A 21,432-nucleotide genomic window follows, 5' to 3' on the forward strand; every position below is an offset into this window, starting at 1 on the left:
CTCTATTTGCCTTTGGGTCTGATCTGAAAGAGGGTATTGTTGGGGAAACAGCGGAATAATTATGCTGTGACACATTTGTTCTGTACAATAAACAAGTCACTCAGAAACCCTACAGAACTAATAGCCCTTTTAGTATTTAACAAAGCTGCTGGGGGGTTGGGACTAAGAGTGTAACATCTTCCCTGTCCTCAACCCTAACCATGGAACCCACATTCTAACAGGAAAGGGTTAGGACAGATGAGCAAATAACTTTATGCAGAGATCTGTGCTTTACTATAGGAGGTAAATGACACTCACATAGCCATGGTTTCTCCTTGTTTGGAACATAGACTATTAAATGTCCTTACACTCAAAGCTTATATTCTTTTGTCATTGGGGGCTGAACTCAGGGCCTCATACATGTGAACACACTGGATCTTCATATCTTTGTTTTTGTATCCCTATAGGTCTAAGATGACATTAAATTCTAAGTGAAGGATATATTCTATAGGGAAGTGACATAGGCTAAAACACAACTATCACTGAGAAGCTATTTATCTAAGTTTGAACTTCAGATTATATGTCTATAGAGTTGGAATGTTAAAAACTACCTGCTTCTCAAGTTGTAAGTAATCAAACTTTTTAGAGTTCTTAATACCTTATCATTTTTTATTTGTAGTTTTTGGTTTGAGGGGCTAAAACCTCTGACATGGAGGATAGCTAGGACTAGCCTATCATGTAGAAAAGGAAATAAGTATTTGTTGGACTAATTAGTAGAAGTCAACATTTAAGGTATATGCTTTCCATATCACTATGACTTAGGAGGCAGAGGAGATAATCAAGGGCATTTGCCACCATTGAAGGTTGCTTTCATAGGGTGTGATGCGCTAAGTAGAATCCTGACAGGAGGTGACAGATTTGGTGGCAATTACAACATTAAGTCTTTCAGTTAGGGCAGAAAGTGGATTGATGTGTTCAGCAGATATGTTACATTTACATTGTCCTTGGGGTTTGGATTAAGAGCTATAGTTTAGTAGATAGAAACCTGACTGTGCAAGGTAGAGATATTTATATAGGAAAAGGATGTTAAACCAACCCTTTGGAGGCATAACACTGTGAATGTACTGAATGCCATACTCTTAAAGATGTTTCGGGCAGTAAGCTTATGATCATACATATCATTTTATGTAACACACACAGACACACACACAAAACACATCCTCACACAGTCATGTCTTCTATCTAGTAGTTTCCCTCAACATTGAGGTTACATTTAACTGACAGGATTCTTTCATTACTGAGTCATGTTTACTGGAAAGTGATAGCAAAAGTAGATAAACAATTAGGAAACAGACCATGAGTAGTGAGGATGCCCCTCATAATAGTGGGCCTAGGAAACAAAACCTGGGTGACTTAATTCACACCACCTTCAAGCCCTGTGCATCAAACCAGCAGACAGACTATGTCCGGAAGACACTTTGGATGGAGGAACATGACACACAAGGGGAATTGTTACTCATGTACATAGAGACTATTAATAGAAGGCTAGGCCATCACACATAAAAAAAAAATGCAAGAACAGAGACAAATAAGAGGAAGTAATTAATAAAGCTACTGTGCTAAAACTTCACCTACAACATCTCACACCCCAGAAGCCAATGTCCTAGAAGTCCCATCTACCCTTCAGAATGGCCCTGGGCCCTTCTTTTATTTATCACTGCATCCCGTCACTTGTTCATACCCAACTCACTCTACTCTCCTTGATGCTCTAAGACCCCGAATGCTTGGATATAGAAAATTAAACTTCTTCAGAGAGAATGATGTAACATCTCTAACTTATTCCAGAAAAGTGGTTTGTAAATTTGTTGAAGTTTTTCTGGGAGTTCTGAGTTCTTTCAGGAAAATGTCTCAAAAAAAAAAAAAAAATCAAGAACACAGAGAACACAGAGAACACAGAGAGACACAGACACAGACACAGACACAGACACACACACACACACACACACACACACACACACACACACACACACACACGGACATAACTTCATATCATCAATCTTTTGGAGCACAAGAGTTTTAGTAGCTCCCTCTTAAGATCCTTTGCCAGACAGTAAGGAACATATATTGAGATTCTTACTTGAAAGTTAAATCCAGCTGCTTTTTAGAGGGTCACCCAGGGAAGCTCTGATGCCCATTGTCGTTGTCGTCGTCGAATGCTCAGGGAATAGAGGTAGTGTCATGAAAACAATGCCTATATCTATGGGTAGCAAATGTGAATGGGGATGCTGGACTCTGCCTGGTACTGGGGCTTGGTGTTAAAGGGTGCTCACACCTAGCCGTTACTGTAAGAGCATGCTTGTCTACAGAGAAGAGACAGAATGAGAATGCTTTAAGATTAGAGGGAGAAGGGATATAGAGTGAGTTTCAGCTAAGAGGGAACAGATGAGTGAAAGAAAACATGTAGGACTGTGTGAGCAGAAGGGGTCACAAGTCATTCACTGCTCACACTTGACTTGGGTGGCTACACCCATAGGGCAGCACGTTTAAAAAAACACATTATCATGTGTGTATAATAAGCAATGAGGTTTTGTACATATAAACGTCTTTTAAAATAAAGAGCTGTTTACAGACAGGTGTCCACCAATCTGAATGTATGAATGTAATAGGATTTGACCTCTATTTTGAGCACAGATCCCAATGTAGTAATGAAAATGCATTTGAATACAAAAGCAAGGAGTGTAAAAAATCATCTAGCATAGCAAAGCTAACGTTGTTGTCAATTTAGAAAAGATTTATTTTGAAGCTCCTAGCAAATGGAAATGTCAATCACTTCAGCAACTTATGTGATCAGCTCGGCTGAAGACCCTCAATAGGTCGACTGTAAGGGTAGAGGATGGGATCTCTGAAAGACCTTGTCCTAGAAGCAAAGTGTAACAGACAAGCTTCTGTTTATTACACACTTTAGAATGTTGCATACAAATAGGCACACTCGAGATGGAGTGATTGATTGTTCTGTGTGTGGTCAAGAGCACTGGTTACTCTTCCAGAACATTTGGCTTCATTTCCCAGCACCCGTATGGCAGCCCACAATTGTCTCAAACTCCAATTCCAAGTGATTCGATGCCCTCTCTGTCTTCTGAGGGTACCAAGCATGTACATGCTGCAAATGGCCACATGCAAGCAAAACACATGTATACATAAAGTAAAAGTAAACAAATCTTAAAATAAGCACACTTGAGGAAGTGTATATTGTGCAGCACATTGGCTCCCAGGTCTGAAATGCTTCTCAGTCAGCATCCCCCACAAATCACAATGGGATGCACATGGGACCAGGGAACATTGGCAGCTGTGGGCAATGGTTCCAGTCACAGGTCCTACTGGGTCACAGCCTTCTTTGAATCTGATTGGCCACTCTTCCCACCAGGAAGTAGGGCCTCTACTACTCCCCTATTCAGGGCTGGAATCGACACACCTGACCCTGTATTGTACACGGCAAAGGTAACCATGGGCAACTTCCAAGACTCAAGGGACCAGGCAGCACCTGCTGGCTGTTATTCTTCTGGAATGTTTCCCTAAAAGATCGGAAGGCTCTGTGGAGGACGAGGAAAGACGTGCTGACAGTTACCAGGAACTGCCAGGCCCTGGCTGAAAGGAGCCTGAGTGAGTACAGGCAAAACCAGGTAGAGAAGTACTATGCCAAACCACAGGGCTATGAGACACCTGGGTTTTGGAGTGGCATGTTGCGCAGCAACAGCTAAATGATGTTGTCTCACTAGCAGAATTTAAATGCCAGTGTCAGGCGGAGAAGCTGTATCTCTTTTAGGCTACCCGAATTTTCCAGAACGCTCTATCCTTCCCTTGAGCATGATGTGTCAGCGAGATGGCACTGATCCAGCACACTGGGCAGGTGCAGAGACTGGTAGATGTGGAAGCCACCCCCTGGGCTGGCTGAATGATGGGACTCTTGGTGGCTCAAGAGATGGCCTGCAGAATGTCTTCCTGGGTTTACAAGTATAAAAACATACTAATTTAAAAATGATGTGACTCATTAGGAGTTTAAAAAAAAACTTTCAATATGTACTAAAAATTACAAAACAGTTTCCCCATTCTGTTCCCCCTCCTTCTCTCTCCCCCTTATTTACTTTGAGATAGGTTTCATTCTGTAGCCTAGGCTGGCCTTTCATTCACTATGTAGCCCAAGCTGGCCTATCTTGCAAAGAGATCCTTCTGCCTCAGCCTCTGGGGTGTTGATATTGCAAGCATGCAACATTACTGGCTCTAAATTTATCTCTTAAAAGCAGTTTATACCAGGAGGGGTGGGAGTGATGCATTGAGTGATCACATATAAAGTTCTCAAAAAGCTGAAAACTGTATCTGTAAAAATCCCAGTGGATATTGAGCACTTAGCCAGTGTGAAGAGATGTGTTAAGGGCTTCCAGTAACATCATGACTGACTCTCCCCTCACCTTCCTTGCTGTGTACGAGAGTCTCCCTATTCAGGTCCAACAGAAGTTTCCATCTGGACTAAACTAATTTACAGCAATTCTCCTCAAAGGGCCAGTTAATACACATAGAGAACTATAAAAATCACAACTCACCATGGACCATGAACTGAAACCCTACTTCCCAGGACCTTGGAGTGCAACTACTTGGAAACAGTGTTTCAAAGAAGTAACTAAGGTCAATAAGGTCCTAGGGTGTTCTTATCAGGGGACAAGAAGTTACTGATTGGCATTAGTGAGAATCCAGGACAGAGACAAATTAGCAAATGGGCTCCCAAAGAAACCACCCCTGAGGACATGTTGACAGACTTCTAATCTCTAGATGAAGGAAACAAATTGCTGTTGTTGAAGCCACAGATTGGTGTTTTGTTATGGCAACACCAGAACAGAAGTCACCCACAGTTGTGAAGCCAGGGCTGTACAGGCATTCAGATGAGACAGACCTCCAGGCAGGAAAGGCCTCAGGGTACCCTCACTCATGCTGTCATTTGGTCTCTCCCTCTTCTGAGATAGGGTCTTACTATGTAGACCACCAACTGGTGTCAAACGCAGGTCCTCCCCACCTAGTGTCCAGAGTAACAGGCTTACAGGTGCCTACAATCATGTCATGCATTTTGTGACATTTTCTCCACTGACCCCCTTCTTGGTTCAGCTACTCTAAGACTTCAAGGGTCTTTCACTTCCAAGGAAAAGAGGTTTCTCTGCATTCTGTCTGTGTACATGCTGTTGACATAAGCCAATAAATCTCATTCACATTGTATTTGTCCTACCACGTGTGGGTTCGCATGTGTCTTCTTGTTTAACCATTCGATAACTCTGAAGCCACCACTTGTTATCATCACCATTTGACAGGGTAGGAGGGAAAAAGGCTCAGAGGTCACATGATTTGCCTGAGGGTACAGCTGATAATGGCAATGGAGCCAGAAGTGAGCCCAGAGCCTTCCAATTCCACAGACAGTGTCCTTACTCATTATGCTCAACTATCTTTCCATCTACATGGAAGACCTGAGGCAAGGCCCAGTAGGCCTGGGCTGTGCAGGGCCTGGCAGTATGCATGCTGGGCTTGGTCTCTCATCAGGAAGTCATCAGTCCTTCTCTGTATTCTGATTTTACAAGGGAAAAAGTCATGTGTGGATTTAATACTGCTCATCTTAATACCACTTTTCCTCTTGGATACAACACCCAGGGAAATCAGATGTAGTTGCAGGTTTAGTCAGCCTCTAATGTACCGATGAGACCTCCTCCTTGAGGAATTCCAAACAGCCAGGGGTTCTCACTATTTAGCCTAGAGACAACACAGCTGAATCACAAGGCTACTCCAACTGACAGAAAGAGGCAAGGCCTGCTGTGGCTTTGGGCTTTGGGAGAATTTGTCCCCCTTCCCTTGACCCTTTACCTCCAAGGACTGCTGTTAGTAGTAAAAGGGAAGGTGACTTTGAAGTGGCTTGTAAGATAAGGAGTCTGCCTCCAGGACTTGCGCTTTCTTTTGAGGGAGATGAGAATGACAGAAAAGGACATTTCATCCATGCTAACTGAACTTTCAGGGTCTACAAATCTAGCAAGGAGTTTAAAATGGGTTGTAGTTCAAAACATAAGACAGTTAAAGAATGCCTCAAAGACAAGCTAATACTTTTTATTGTAGCCAAAAACTAACTTGCCAGTCCTCAAGCACAGACTGTGAGTTAGCCTGTTTTGTGTGACTATAACAATTACCCAAGGCTGGGTCCATCATAAAGAAAATAGGTTATGTGGCTGGAGTGTCCAAACAGCATGGTGCTACAGAGTAGCTATATAAAGCACATGTTACACAGCAAGAGTTTGGTTAAGTATTGACAAGCATCACACTAAACAACTATTCTGATAAAAATTCCAAATGCCTCAGGTTTCACATGTATTCTGGGAGAGTAAATTTATTGTTCACAATCCTGCATTGTTTCTTCAAAAGTTCTTTCTTCTCTTAGATTCTGCTTCATGGAACACATTGCTAATGTTTGATGGTTATTAGTCTTTAACATTTACACGTATTTATATAAGGAAGATTTCCCTAGCTGCTGCCTAGAGCTGTCTCAAGTAAGCATCCTTTGTTTGATGTGGGTCACTATGGAAACAGTATAGACCACAGTAAACTCCCTTTTAGTTCATATAGTAATGTTAGAGATTCCACCCACCTTCTTGGGAGTACTGTGATTCCAATACTCTGGAGGCTCATACAGGAAGACTATGATGTCTGGGCCCAACTCTGGCTTCAGAATGAGGCTCTGTTTCAAAAGGAAGTAAGTAGAAACACTATATAGTGGAGTGGCTCTCAACCTTCCTAACGCTGTGACTCATAAATACAGTTCCATGTTGTAGTGATCCCAACCATGACATTATTTCATTGCTACTTCATGACTCATCTTGCTACTGATATGAATGGTAATGTAAGTGTCTGATATCTGATATGCAGGATACCTGATTTGCAATTGTAAAGGGGGTCAAGACCCCCTTGCCTGCACAGGAATCTCCTCCTTTCTCCTCATGAATAAACTTGGTGACTTTGTTTCACTGGAATTTGCCCTGGAATTCTTGAGGGGAAATCCCATTCCCCCAGCGTTGGTGACAAGGCATGTGCGTGACTTGTGGGGTAGCCTGGGCACTAGGACGAGGGCCTGTTGTTTCAGTGGTAGTAAAGGACCATTAAGAGCAAACTCCTGGGCAAAAGAATAGAATCTCTGGCCTGAGTAGAGCTAACATTCTGGACAGGGCTGATGACTTGGCTAAAGAACCTGCCTCTAGGAAGGTGGGCTCACTTTAAGCCATGCTAAAGACTTAGTCTTCCCTCTCTTCCCTTCATCAGAGGTCCTACAAGCCACACAGCCATGACCTAAGAAAGCTATTTCTGGTACCTGGGTTTCCTTGTTCTCTCTCTCTCTCTCTCTCTCTCTCTCTCTCTCTCTCTCTCTCTCTCCCTCTCTCTCAAGACCACCCTCCTTCTCCCCCCATGTGTTGGATCTGCATGCCAGTACTTCAAACAACATCGCTTTCCCCTTCTCTCTTTCATTTTCCTCCTCTGGGCAGCTGATAAGATTTACAGTATTAGTGCCCTAGGGCCTTTTCTTTTAAAAAAGGGCCTTTTCTTTTAAAGTCTAATAAAATTGTGCTAGAACCTCTGTTTAAGTCAATTCTTAAAATATGTTATGAATGAGACTAAGACTCGTGAGAGGGGACCCTGATTTCCCCAGCATCATCTGGTAACCCCATGGGACACCCTAAAATTCACAATAACAATGTAAGCTCATTAGAAATCCCTAAGAAATGCCCAAAATTTGGGACTAATAATCTGCAGAACAAGAACTGAGTTAATTTAAAACCAGGAGTGCACAAACCTGTATTCTTAGTCTGTCTGGGTCATGCTGAGCACAGCTCCCACTACAGGAATTCAGACTGCATCTTATTGATACAGAGACCACAAAACATTGATTTTTTTTTTTCCAGCAAAGCAACTTTCTTTTTCCAGGAAAATAAGACAGTTATACATTCGTGTGGCCAAGCTAAAAGCAACAACTGAGATCTTCAGACTAGCTGTCTACACATTCCAGCTTCCTCTCACGGACTGAAATAGCCTCCGCAGCAATAAAGAAACTCTCAGCCACACAGTGCTACCTCCTGGCCTTTTAATTATTCATGTTAATGCCCAGCATTTGTGGAGTTGATACTTTACACATGCTAATCAAGCCCAAGGATTCCATGAATAATGGAATCCCACAAATGATTAGAAAATCTGGTTTTAAGTACTGTTTTCAATACGTGCTCTCCAGAGGAATCTCCAAATGCTCACTCCTCCTTTCCACTTTTAATATCCTTCATCCTGAATGAAATTTTGGGAGAAGTAATTGAATCACAGCCTGCCTTAATCTTCATACTTTCCAGCCTCTCTGCTCATCTAGTAACAGTGAGCTGAACATGAACAGGAATAAGCAACAGGTAGGACTTTAAAAGGCCCCGTTCCTAAGAATGGAGGCACTATTTGGAGCAGGATGAAGCCAGCTCTGACCAAAGCCACCAAGGCAATAATGCTGTGAAAACTGCCTTCCCTCAAGTCCCCCACATCTCTCAAAAACAGTATGTTCGAAAGCCAATTAGTAGTGTGGTGGTTTCTCCTGCCTTCCTCAGGAGGAAACACATCTCAGTGGTCCTGTCAGTTCTGTTACTTGAAAAGAATTTATAGGAGTTAATGCCTCCTATTTTTTTTTCGTTGAAATCAATTACCATTTTATATCCATCTGAATCATGAATCAAAGTGTCTTACTACATGGAGCCTAAGTGAGGATGTGGGGCAGTGATTCCTCTCCGATGCCCAGGAGGAAGCATGGCAAGACTGTTCTACATATGCGAATACACACAACACCCACTTCCAGGAACACACACATGCCCTTGAAAGGGTACAGTGTGGAGATTTAGACCACCAGCAGGACAAGAGCCAGAACAAAGATGCAGTCAACTCCTCCATCAACTGAGGATGCAGATGCTAAGCCTGTCACACCCCTGAACTCTAGGCAGCAGTCAACACTCTAGAAGTGGGAGCAGCACAAAACTGCAAACTGACAAGATAACGCATTTACAGATGTGTGCATGTATCCAAGACACAGAAATGGTTGAGAAGGGTAAATACTGTCCCTCCCTGGGACAAGGAATTAATGACATGGGGGCACAGACAAAAAAATTGATGATACAAGGATACAGGAGCCATCAGCTATTACACTTACACTTATACTTACACACACACACACACACACACACACCCTACTATTAGGTCTTTTACTATAAAATGTTTAAATATGTTTAATGGCTGAGATCATAAGCATGTGGGTATTTATTATATTATCTTTTCTAGCATTTTTCCTATATTAATTATCAATTGTGATATCCCCTCCCTTTTAAGGCCAAAGTCACACAGGTTGAACACACAAAGGCAGAAATCTGAGATGCACACAGAGGTGGGTTCCCAGGGGGTGAGGCTCTAGGCTTGCAGAAACATGCACTCACATATATGGACACATGCAGCACACCGCCTACTAGTACAGGACAGACACTTCAGTGTTTGCTGAAGTCGGTGGGCCTCAGGGAATGTCTAGGCTCATGATATGGTAGGCGGAGTGCAAACAAGTACGAGCATAGCCCTGGACTGCTGAGGCCTGCATGGGGTTGAAGTGAAGGCTGTGCAGTTTCCAACATGTTATTGCATTTGTAAAAGGCAGTGGAGAGGAGCCTGAAATGAACTGGATTGAGAGAAAATAGATAAAGTTGGTTAATGATCAGAAGTGTTGATTAAGTGGCTGTTTAGAGCTCTGTTCATAAGTCATGCTGCTGTGGATGCCAGCATTCCAAACTACTGGAGGTAAAGGGAAGCTGCAGGATAATGGACACCACCACGTGCAGATAAGGAAAAGGATTAGTGCTGCAGTCTCACAGGAGAATTAGCTGTAATACATTCATGAAAAGAAAACACTGGCTCCCCAAACAAGCCTAGGGTAAAAACTCAGCACTGAGCTTTGGAAACCCAAGGTCTCAGCTGCCACTCTGCATCTTTATAATGCTGACTGAAAGGGCTGCCCACAAAGAAACCTGTTTTTCTAGGTCTTAAAAAAATCTGATGCCGAGATGGCTTTATAAAAGAGAAGCATAAAAGGCAACTTCCGAGGGTGGCTTAATGAGATGCACTTGGATGGGCAGGGACAGGCAGGAATGCGACTGGGTTTTGCTAACTTAGCAGCAGCTCCAGGTCTCTTTCCAGGACATTTTCTGACTCATGGAGCAGCTAGTGTGGGTGGGGGTACAGTGGGAAGGGAAGTTTAAATTCACTGGGGATTTCTTATGTCATTTCTCACTGGTCTACAATTTATGCTTTACGACCTTGACAGTGAGCTCTAGTTGCTCAAAAGGAAAGCATATGCTAATAATAACACAAACATGGTCATGACTACACACCACCAACTCAAGATGAGCATCTCATAATTAGCTCCAGTACTTAAAAGAAATAGGATGGTAGAAGGTGCTTCTAGCCGGATCCGCCACGAGAACCTGATGCAGGTAAATTACAACAGAGTCTCAAGACCATAATAATGTCTAGTTTAAAACCAACTAATCACCTTCACTTGAAGGCCTGTGGGCAAAGGTCTTTCATACAAAAGTCACAGTAGTAACTACCTGTAGGGTAATGATCAATCTGATGTCCTTCTTCTGCCAGGTTCAGAACAAAGTCCTGGCCCTGGACCGTTCAAGCCAGCAGAACCAGACTTCCTTGGCTGCCCTCCCCCATCCTTTGCTGATTGCAGCTCCTGAGAGGCCAGATTTGTGCTTCAACACTTAGTTACCACCTATTGGCCTGACAGTCTGGCACTGGCTTCTAGAATGAATTTCCCTAAGGCTTAATGGCAAAAGAGTATGTATCTACTGGGAAACTGAAGGTCACGTGTTCCAGAACTATTGATGATAAATTAAAAATTCTGCTGGATACGTTCCTGTCAATTTCACTTTTTTTTTTTTTTGAATATCTGTTCACACAACCAATATTCAGGAATTTGGTGCCTCGACTGCACCAAAGCTTCTGTATTAGGGTGCTGTCTCCAGCACAGCGTGACTTGAAGAATGAGACATCAATAGTGACTCAGCAAAAGAGCACACACATACTTTATAATTTGGTTGGAACTCATGATCAATGAAACCTGATGGCTTGGGGGTGTCCTTAGGGAAAGGACCTAGGGTCAAGTAGGCAAGAATCAAGTAGAGCAGGAGGAAAGGAGAGGAGCAGTAGGGGGCCACACAGAAGAGGGGAGAACTCTAAGGAAAGCCAGGTGGTATCCAATATCCACGGCTTCAGGATACAAAGACCGAGTTGCACACAAGGTTGATGATAGCATGTCAGCTAATTGGGTGCTTTGCTGTCATATGTGCCTGAGGTACTTGTTGCCAGTTGACTAATGAATGAAAGAAGACTATCACAGAGAAAGAAGTTCTGAAATAAAGATTGGCATTAACCATGCAGAGCACAAGCATCTGTAACTGTACACACTTGTGGAAACCTGCCTACAGTTCTAGAACATTCCCATCAAGTGATAGGCACATCCACACATACCTTCATAATTTTAAGAAAAAAATTCATTTTGAATACTCCAAGATGAATCATTACTATTGTTCCCTGATCAAGAAAGACTGAGTTTGCCATTAATTTTAAGGAACAAAAAGTACACTCCCTTAATTATATTTGAAACAAGTGAGGTGATCTGACCTAATGTAGTAATTTACTTCCCTCATTAAACAAAAGAAAATTACAGGGTACTTCATGAGTAATCTACCTGATGTCTAATACTTTTGATCCACGAGAATAAGCATAGAACAAGGATCCAGTCACACAGGGCCATGACAAGAAAATTACTAAAAACTCCTCAAGGCTGGGTGTGGTGGGAGCACTCGGGAGCTGAATCCCAGCACTCGGGAGACACATGCTGGGGAGATCTCTAAGTTCAAGGCTAGCCTGGTCTATAATAGGAAGTTCCAAGACAAGCAGGGCTACACAGCAAAACCCTGACTAAGGGGGAAGGAGGCAATATCCCTAGACACACAAATTAAGATAAAGGCAGCAAATTCAACAAGGAGAAGCATCTTTACATAAACACACTGAGCAGAGCTGTGGAACAGACGATCATGGTAGTGTTCCCGTAAAGGCAATCAACAGAATGTGTCAGAAGTGAATAGAGGGCTGGAGAGATGGCTCAGCAGTTAAGAATACATTCTACTCTTGCAGGGGACCCAGGTTCAGTTCTCAGCATCAATATCAGGCAGTTCACAATGGCTAGTAACTCCAACTTGAGATTCTGATGCCCTCTTCAAACCTACACACATCAGCACATATTCACACAGAGAAATATACATGATTAAAAATAAAATAAAACTTACAAACCAGAAGTGAAAAGAAATAAGGGTCATTTGGTTATAGATCATGATTATAATCTTACTGTTTTATGGGCTCCAGCTTTGTTCCAGAAGTGTGCTATGTACTTGTAAAGTCTTTCTAGTCCTCACCTACATCTGAGCATGATTATTTCATGTCTCAGATGACGTTTAGGGCCTGTGGTAGTTTGCATGTAATTGGCCCCCATAATCTCAGAGAGAGTGGCACTGTTAGGAGGTGTGGCTTTGTTGGAGTGGGTATGGCCTTGTTGAAGGAAGTGTGTCACTGTGGGGGTGGGCTTTGAGGTTTCCTTCTACCTCACTAACTGCTAAATTTCCCTACTAAAACCATTTACCTTGTTCTGAAATGGCTGAGAAAGGACACTGGTAATAGACAATGGTCATGTCCTATAGAACAAGGGAAGAGAGAATCAGGAAGATGTGAGGACAACAGAGAGGTGCTCACTTGCCTTGTGCCAAGACTTCTGTGAACAAAGATTCATGATTTACCATGTGGACACTGCAGTCACTATATCATCACCTGTCCAACAAGTGTGTGTAGAGGGCAGATCATACTCCATTTGCAGACCTTAACCAGCAGTGTTCTCCCTCTGCAGTGAATGGGCCAAAGGTTCTGTAAATACAGCTTAACAACAAGGGTGGGAGGAAAGCTGTTTTTCAGAACTACTATGTTATGATTTCAAGGGGAAATTTTATTTCACTACAATTTTAATCTGAACAGCTAACAAAGGGACAGAAAGCATTATTAACGCCGATATAAGCCAAGTAGTTGCCACACCTGGCAAGTATATGACTTCATTTTTACATTAAAGAAAATAACAGAATCACAGGAAACAGCAAAATGAAGCCAAATCCTGGGATATTATTATCTAAATGCAGTTGTGGTCGAGACTCAGGAGCTAAGAAGCATGGTGAAGGGTTGCCCTTCTGCACCAGGACAGAGAGACTGGCAGTGAGAGGGGAGTGTTCTTTTTTTTTTTTTTTAATTCTTTTATTAGTTCAAATTAGGAACAAGCTTGCTTCACATGTCAATCTCTTCTCTCTCTCCCTCCCCTCCCCATCAACATCCCACCTGCCCCTAGCCATCCCCCCTCCACTCCCCAGGCAGGGTAAGGCCCTCAAAAGGGGCTCCCCAAAGTCTACCACATTGTCCTGGGCCAGGCCTAGGCCCTTCGAGGGGAGTGTTCTTAGAGGAGCTGGGCAAGGAAGGGAGGTCTAGGACATCTGGTCTGATTCCAAACCATGTGTTAGAATATCCAGACAAAGAAGAAAGCAGAAGAGGGTCAAGGGAAACCATAAGAAAGACACACAGGAGGAGAATAAGAGGACAGGGAAATGTCATGATTTTGGTGTAGCTAGGGCACAGAGTTTGAAGAGTAAAAGAGAAGAGAATGATGAGGGAGAAAGGACCAGACTATAGGAAAATCACATCCAGGGTAAGGAGTTTGGAACAACAACTTCTTCTTCTTCTTCTTCTTCTTCTTCTTCTTCTTCTTCTTCTTCTTCTTCTTCTTCTTCTTCTTCTTCTTCTAGGTCAAGGGCTTTAATTAAAAGCAAATGGTCATGGTAATGCAGCAATTAAGGTAGACCAGTTGGTGCACATTCTGTTATAGAAGGGGGTTACTGGAAGCATGACTCCTCTGTATGGTAGCTGCAATTAGCTCTTGCTAATTACTGAGGAGAAGAAATGACCAGGTGTGGCATGCCTTCCAATTTTTCCAGGCATCCTGGTTAGACTTTTTTTTTTCCCGACTTGACACAGGCAAGAAACATAAATTGAGAAAATGCTTCCATCAGACTGGCCAGTAGGCAAGCTCTGGTGTAGTTTCTTGGTTAATGATTGACAAGGGATGGTTCTGCTCACTGTGGGTGGGGGTTAGTAAGAAAGCAAACTGTGCCAAGCAACAGGAGCAAAGCAAAAAAGCAGCATTCCTGTATGGTCTTTGCTTCAGTTCCTGCCTCCAGGTTCCCATCTTGAGTTCCTGCTCTGACTTCCCTTCACGATGGACTGCAACTGGAACTGGAAATAAACCTCCTTGTCACTAAACTGTGTTTGGACAGTCTTTATCATAGCAATAGAAAGGAACCCAAGATAGAGGGAAGCTAAATTCCAGATCACTGATGGAGGTTTATTCAAAAACAAAACAAAACAAAACAAACAAAACAAAAAACCCAGGTGCTAAATGAAAATACCTATAGATCAAAGATGGCTGTGAATCGCAGTTGTGACATTGTCTCCAGTGGAGCATTGCCACTGAGAGGTGAAAAGACGTACTGTCACAGAGGCCTTCCTCGAATGTCATGGAGAATGACTGGAGAGGAAGCGTGGAAGCAGGAGGGTGAGAATCGTCCAGGCACAGATACGATTGTCTTTTGAAGGTGGTAATTTTTAAAAAATAAATTATTTGGAGTCAAGTCTCACAAATAAACTTAACACTGGAGCTGGAAGCCAACCAGGTTTATATAAAAAAAAAATTAAGCTGAACCAGGAGTGGTGGCACACACCTGTAATCCCAGCCCTTGGGAGCAACAGAAGGGTCAGGAGAGGCCAGCCTGGGCTGAGATCCCATTTCAAACAGGCAAATACACAAACAAGGAAACAGACAAAACTTAGGAATATAAAGTCAAAGAAGATAATACTTCAGATGGCTCACAAGTGGTAGGGAAGTCACTATTAATGAGAAGGTACACAGTGTATTATGGTTGTCATACTTTCGGGCAGACTTAGAGTTTGGCATGGAAATGACCTTTCATGGGAAAACACTGTATTTAGAACTAGGTCTTCTTCGCTCCTTTCCCCCCACCCCAACCCGAGAGACAGAGTTTCTCTGTGTAGCTTTGGCTGTCTTCAAACTCATAGAGATCTGCCTGCCTCTGTCTCCCAAGTGCTGGGATTAAACGTATGCGCCACCACAGCCCGGCCCCAGAACTAGGTTTTGAAATTGTTTTTAAAGACGCCTTTCAACCATTCATCCTATTTCCTGCCTTGGATTGTGTGTGTGCTTCCAGATGCTTTCCCAGCCTCATCGAGATGTCTGGGATAGGCTTCAGGCATCTGCTTCAGTTTCCAGGCTAACTGCTTCGTCATGAGGGCATCCCCCACATGAGTCCCCTCATTTCAATTTTCACTTATATTATTGGCTGTATTTGTCCTCGTCTACTAGACAGTTAACACTTCTGAGGGCAAAAATACTCAATTATCTTCGCATCCCAACACTTCTGCAACATTCTTAAAGAATACTGACACAGTAAACAGCTAATGAATGGCAGCTCAAAGAAAAAACTGTCTCATTACTTAATAACATACCGTGCTTAGAAAAATTCAGCAAGCATGCCTTGGACCTAGCAAAGGCATTTACTTACAGCAGTACCTAAAAGACTTCGCTTGGGCAGGCCCGAGGTCAGCATTACACAGAGGTTCCACATTTAGAGGCATGCAAACAGCAGTATCAGCCTAGCTTGTTCCAATATTATATAAATGCTATGTGTCAGCAGCTGTAAGGCATGTAAAGCATGTGCACTCCAATTCCATGGACAAGTGCTCATTGCTTTTAAGAATTGATCTTGTCTATTAGCTGACCAAATTCCTGACTCACTCCACCATATAACTCAGAGGCCACACTATCCAGGAGTCTAAAGGACAGTCACACTGTTCATTCCTATGACAGCCTGGTGATGGTTACTCAACAGCAAGTACACCTGAAAAGACAGTACTCATCACTAACCCAGGGTAATTAATCCTCGCCAGAAGCACTCAGCTTAATGAATTCAGATAGCAAGGTTCTTTACTACTGATAATGACAGAAAAAAGGTATTAGGCATGCAAACCAGCACTGTGCACCAGGTTCAGACAGGATGGGCTGATTAGGCTGTGGAGTGGAAAGAAAACCAAATTTGATTGCTTATCTTAATAGTTACTCATAAAGAACAACCTGTATCGTCAGGTTCTGTTTTGGAAATAGAAGCCCCATTAAAAGTTGCAGAAGATGATACAATACAACAAGAGCAACTGTAAGGAATACCTGGAGAAGGAGGAATGAAGTGTCCATGCAGGCTATTGTGCACTGAAAAGGTTTGTAGGTTTCATGACATGGCTTTTAAAGTTTGGTGCATAAAAAACATCTTTAGAAATTCTGACTTTTCCTCTTTTTTTTTTTAATGAAACAAAATATCCAATGGCAGCTTTTACACAGAAGAGAAATTAAAAAAAAAAATCTAAACAAACCAAACCAAAGAAGGAGCGAGGAAGAGAAAGTCATGGAAACTATCAAGAACAACTGGGTAGCTATTCTGAATGATTGTTCCCGACACTCACGGAAAGGGACTTGTTTTTGACAAATACACTGTGGGAATACTTAGGCAAACATCCATTAACTTAAAAAAGTTACCAACCCCCTCAGAGGTTGACTGATCTGCTACTAACGACTTAAAGCATTTTCACTGAGCAAGGCACAGACTCTGGCTCAACAGCCCACTCCTGGGCAAATGGAGAGGCCCCTTCCCCTACAGCAGCATTGAATTTCTGAGGTCATTTGATCTTCAGACAGAAGCCCTGACAGTAAAAAGAAATCAACTACAGTGATAAGATTCTGTTCTTTAAAACCTGTTTTTAAAACCAGCAGCAAAATGTACTTCTGGGTTTAAAGTAGACAGTGTCCATTCTATTTAACAAAAGCAACAGGATTCATTTAAAAGCCAGGAATAAGGAAGCAGCAGTGGCTAGTAGACCCTGCTTACACTCATTCTACTGCTTAATCTTTTGTGGCTGCCATGTTGTGCTGGTATTCTGAGCCAGCACAGGGAAAATTTGATAATATCAGTGATAGAACAGAATACAAGCTAAAACTTCATCAGCTCATAAAAATAACAAAATTGGTACCACATCTGCTAGAGAGAACAGCTAGAATAGTTTGAGGAAGGCAGCTACAGGAATCAGGATGCCATAAAACTTAAGTACAAGCCTGAAAACCCTTCTTCAAAAATGCATGAGAATGGCTGTGAGACAATGCCTTGGATGACACAGTACATGGGACTTAAGTCTGGCCAGCTGCTACATGTCATAAGTAAAACACCACACCTCTCAGATCTTTCTGTTTTCTGGACCCCGCACGTTTGAACTGCTACACAAGTGCTTAGCAGCAGCTATCAGCTATTAGACACCACAGTGCTCTCCCAGCTCCCTGGCTTTGCCTTCTGCGGTTGCTGTGAAACTATGCCTTTTTTCCTGGTCCCTCAGCATCTCAGTAAAGGACACCCAGAAGCATCCTCATTCTCTGCCAATGGAGAGGGGCCGTTTTTTTTTTTTCCTTCTTCTTCCCCACTTTACCCAATCCATCGTTTTTGCAGAAAAGATCATTTCATTAAAGTAAATGAAAAGGATCTGATGTGCCTACAGGAAGGTGAAGGTATTGTTCCTTTAAACCCCTCAAAGTCAAATTTCTTTCCCTGGATGAGGTCAGAGTCACTGGCTCCCGTTTAAATGAAGGAGTGGACTTTAAAGACCTTCATATTAGGAACACTTTGGGTTTTAAAAAGCAGCATATCTGAAATCGACTAGACCTGCAAAAAATTATTCCCAATTCATCATCCTCTACTTTAAGGGGTGTGTAAACATGACCGGCAAGCTGTGTTAGGTCATGAGTACTCCGAGAAGCAGGCGCCGTGAGTACAGTTTGGAACCTGTGCTATAAGAAGAGTAAGAAACAGTGCTGGATCCGGCTGGCTACAACCAAAGGGGAGGGCTAATGCATACCTTTGGGTCTTCTGGAATTTCCATTCTTTTGCTGCTCATCTTCCTCATTAATGGTGAATAAACCAAGGGGAATTGGACTTGCATGGGTCTTCTTCAGTCTCTCTTGTCGGATCGCTGTAGCTGATCCAGGCATACCGCTGCTACTTGTTCAACAATTATATTAAAAATATATGCTTATGTAATTGCAGCTCCCAGGAAGCTGCTAGCTCCTAAGCTGCCGGTTCATTTGAGCACTTGTAATAGATCCCCTATGGGTAAACAGTGCGCAAACAGCTGACAGACACTACCAGCTACTTGGCAACTGAGGCCCTGCAGCTCCCCCTCACCTAGCAGCAGCCCCCTCCTACTTACTCCCCCCAGTAGGCACATGCGCTGGTGAGTAAACACTCTCACACATGCACACACTCGAGTGCGCGCGCACACACACACCCATGCCAGGACAACTCTATATAGGCGTGCAGGTTCAGATGCCTCCTTCCGACTGCCTAACCTGTTCAATCAGATCCCAGCCTGGCCTTCCTTCTGTGGCACTTTCCCCAGTCTTCTCTTGCTACACCACACAGCAAAACATTCCGCTTACAGCAGAGGGCAAAAGATGACACACTGCCCGCTGCGAACTGTTGCCCTGACAACCCTAACATAGGCTAATCAAGGAAGGCAGGGAGCAGCTCCTTCTCCAGCTGCCCTAGCATGCAGTGTCCTCGGAACTCAGCAGCAGAGGTTTGGTTGCAGCGGGAGGCCACTATGCAGTTCCCTCTTCCTCTGGGTGGCAGCGCAGAGCGGCAGGATGGGTGGAGAAGGAGAAACAGAGTTTTGCCGGCACAAGCAAGAGCCAATTCTTCAGTAAGGAGCATGGAGCTCTCTTTCTATCCCTAGCTAGGTGGTCTATTATAATAAACAGAGGAGCACATGGCTGGCATGCTGGAACTGCCTCACTCTCTTGACATTCATAACCTCCTGTGTCTGTAGAGGCGTTGCCTTGGTGGCATCTGTCGGGATGTACATTGCTTTGCATTCATTTTCAAGATGTTTTCAACTCCACTATAAACTCTCTCAAGATATGCTGTTTTTATAAATAATTTATTATTTTATGTGCATTGGTGTTTTGCTTGCACACAAGTGTCAGATCCCCTAGAAATGGAGTTACAGACAGTTGTGAGCTGCTGTGTATGTGCTGGAAATTGAACCCGGGTCCTCTGGAAGAGCAGCCAGTGCTCTTAACTGCCAAGCCATCTCTTCAGCCCCAAGATAATGCTGTTTTTATTCACCTTATTCATGAGGTCAACCAGTACCGCATCTCTGAGACCCCACTAGAAGACCAGAAATTGGAGACTGTACCCCTTCCCACTAAAAAACACAGAATGGAATATTCCCTCTGCAGGCCAAGTCTAAAGGGCAGGAACAAAGCCAGCAAAGAGGGGAGTCCCAGTTGCCTCAATTACATTGCACCCCAGCACATTCCTATCCCAATGCCCCAGCAGCACTGCTGAGAGGGTCTCAACACTAGTCATAATTTCCACTCTTTTGGACTATTCTCTCAAAAGCATACAGCAGTATGTACGATTTGTTTTCTTCTGAAATAAGTTTTTTTTTTCATTTTAAGACTCTCCATTTTTAGACTGCTTAAAATTTGTACTGTATAAAAAACTAATAAACAATTTTTATGACAAAAATAAAATTTCAAAAATGCCAACTGCTAAATTAATGAAAAAAGAACTGTTCTTTCTTTTGCATTTTAATCAAAATCAAATCTATCTAGAAAGTCAGAAGCAATCCTTCTTCCCTTAAACTACTCTTGCAAATTACCTCAGTGCTTAAAAACTCACATTATCATAGATTCTAAGGCAAACAACCTGTTCTGTGAAACAAACTTTGCATATGGGACTGCACTCCTAAGTGTCCCAGTTTCTCTGGACAGCTGGGATGATGACTCCACTTACTTTATGGGGTTGAGGGTAAAGACTTAATGAATATAGTACTAGCAATAAGAAGTGGTTTATAAGTATCAGCTCCTATATTTTATAACATACCCACTGTAACTAGTTGTTTTTATTTACTTGCATTGCCCTGCCTGTGGCTGGGTATAATGGTTAGCAAATTCCACTGAAATGAATAAATCCTCAAAAAATGTTTCCCTCCAAAGGCTTGGGGATTCAGTTATGTTAATGCACATTTAGATCTAAACTGGTGGCTTGAAAAAATGCAATGGGAAATCAGATTGACCTATGTGCTATAACTCTAGACAAGAGTAGAAGAAGGTGGTTCCATTACTTTCAAGGTCACTTCACAAGGCCTCAAATGCTTAACAGGGATGAAGGGTAACAGCAAAGCAGAAGCCACCTGGAGTTTAATTTGACCACATAAGACAACAAATTTCACCAAGAAGTCCCATGTGCTGGAGGTACCCAGGAAGAGGCTACAGAACACAGGATCCCATAGAAGACCAGACCCAAGTCATTACCCACCATGCTCAACTGAGTAGTAGTTTTCCTTTTAGTGTCCACGTCAGGGGGCTATTGTCCAGTGACAAACACTGGATTCTTCACTCTCTCCAGCCTGAGAGATCTTGAAATCTGATTTGTATCAATGGGTGAAAATCACCCAAGTGAAGACTTCTGTTTTCTTTTAAAACTCTTACGCTACTCTTGACAACCTTTATCGGAAAAAAATGAAAGACTGACTGAGGAGACCAAAAGTCACCTCCAAACAAACCGTGAGTGCAAGGCAAGGGACAAAGCAGGGGCCCACTGACTGGGAACTTGCTCAGCCTTATCACAGCAGATGTTAGGGTCATTGGAAATGTCACTGTGGTTAGTCACCACAATGTGAAGAGGAGCTACTGCCACCTGGCTAACAGGAAATGGGCACAGAGAGGCCAAAGTCAAACAGCCAGCTGGGTGGTCACTGAGTCAGGATTAAATTCAGGCCTCTTGTCCTAGGAGTCAAGGTGATTTTGTCCTGGGGCCTTATGAATCCTGACTCTGATACCAGCTAGGTCTGTCACAGCCATGGCTGTGATCAGTCACAGGGAGGAAAACAGCCCAATGTCAAATAGTGATAATAGTGAGGTTGTTTTTCCTTCTTGTGAAGTACACGTTTTCTCATTTTCTTCTCTTTGATATAGGAGTTTGTTCTTACACAATTCTCATGAACACTGAGGCTTGATCTCTCTTCATTTAAGACACACATACATTTGATGTCAGTCTTTGTGAGTATGTAGGTGCGTGGTATAGTTGTGTGCTTATTCAT

At 42.9% G+C, this 21,432-nt stretch overlaps 1 protein-coding gene across 1 annotated transcript in view; it reads right to left on the bottom strand.

Moving 5' to 3' along the window:
• Nucleotides 1–18,316, bottom strand: part of Map7 (microtubule associated protein 7) — a 105,764-nt gene extending 87,448 nt beyond the window's left edge. Inside the window, exon 1 of the mRNA XM_035438762.1 lies at nucleotides 18,184–18,316. Coding sequence (XP_035294653.1) covers nucleotides 18,184–18,316 — 133 coding nt within the window. The remainder of the gene's footprint in view (nucleotides 1–18,183) is intronic.
• Nucleotides 18,317–21,432: the final 3,116 nt, after the last annotated feature.

Source organism: Cricetulus griseus, chromosome 2 (genome assembly GCF_003668045.3).
Source record: "Cricetulus griseus strain 17A/GY chromosome 2, alternate assembly CriGri-PICRH-1.0, whole genome shotgun sequence".
Classification (NCBI taxonomy): domain Eukaryota; kingdom Metazoa; phylum Chordata; class Mammalia; order Rodentia; family Cricetidae; genus Cricetulus; species Cricetulus griseus.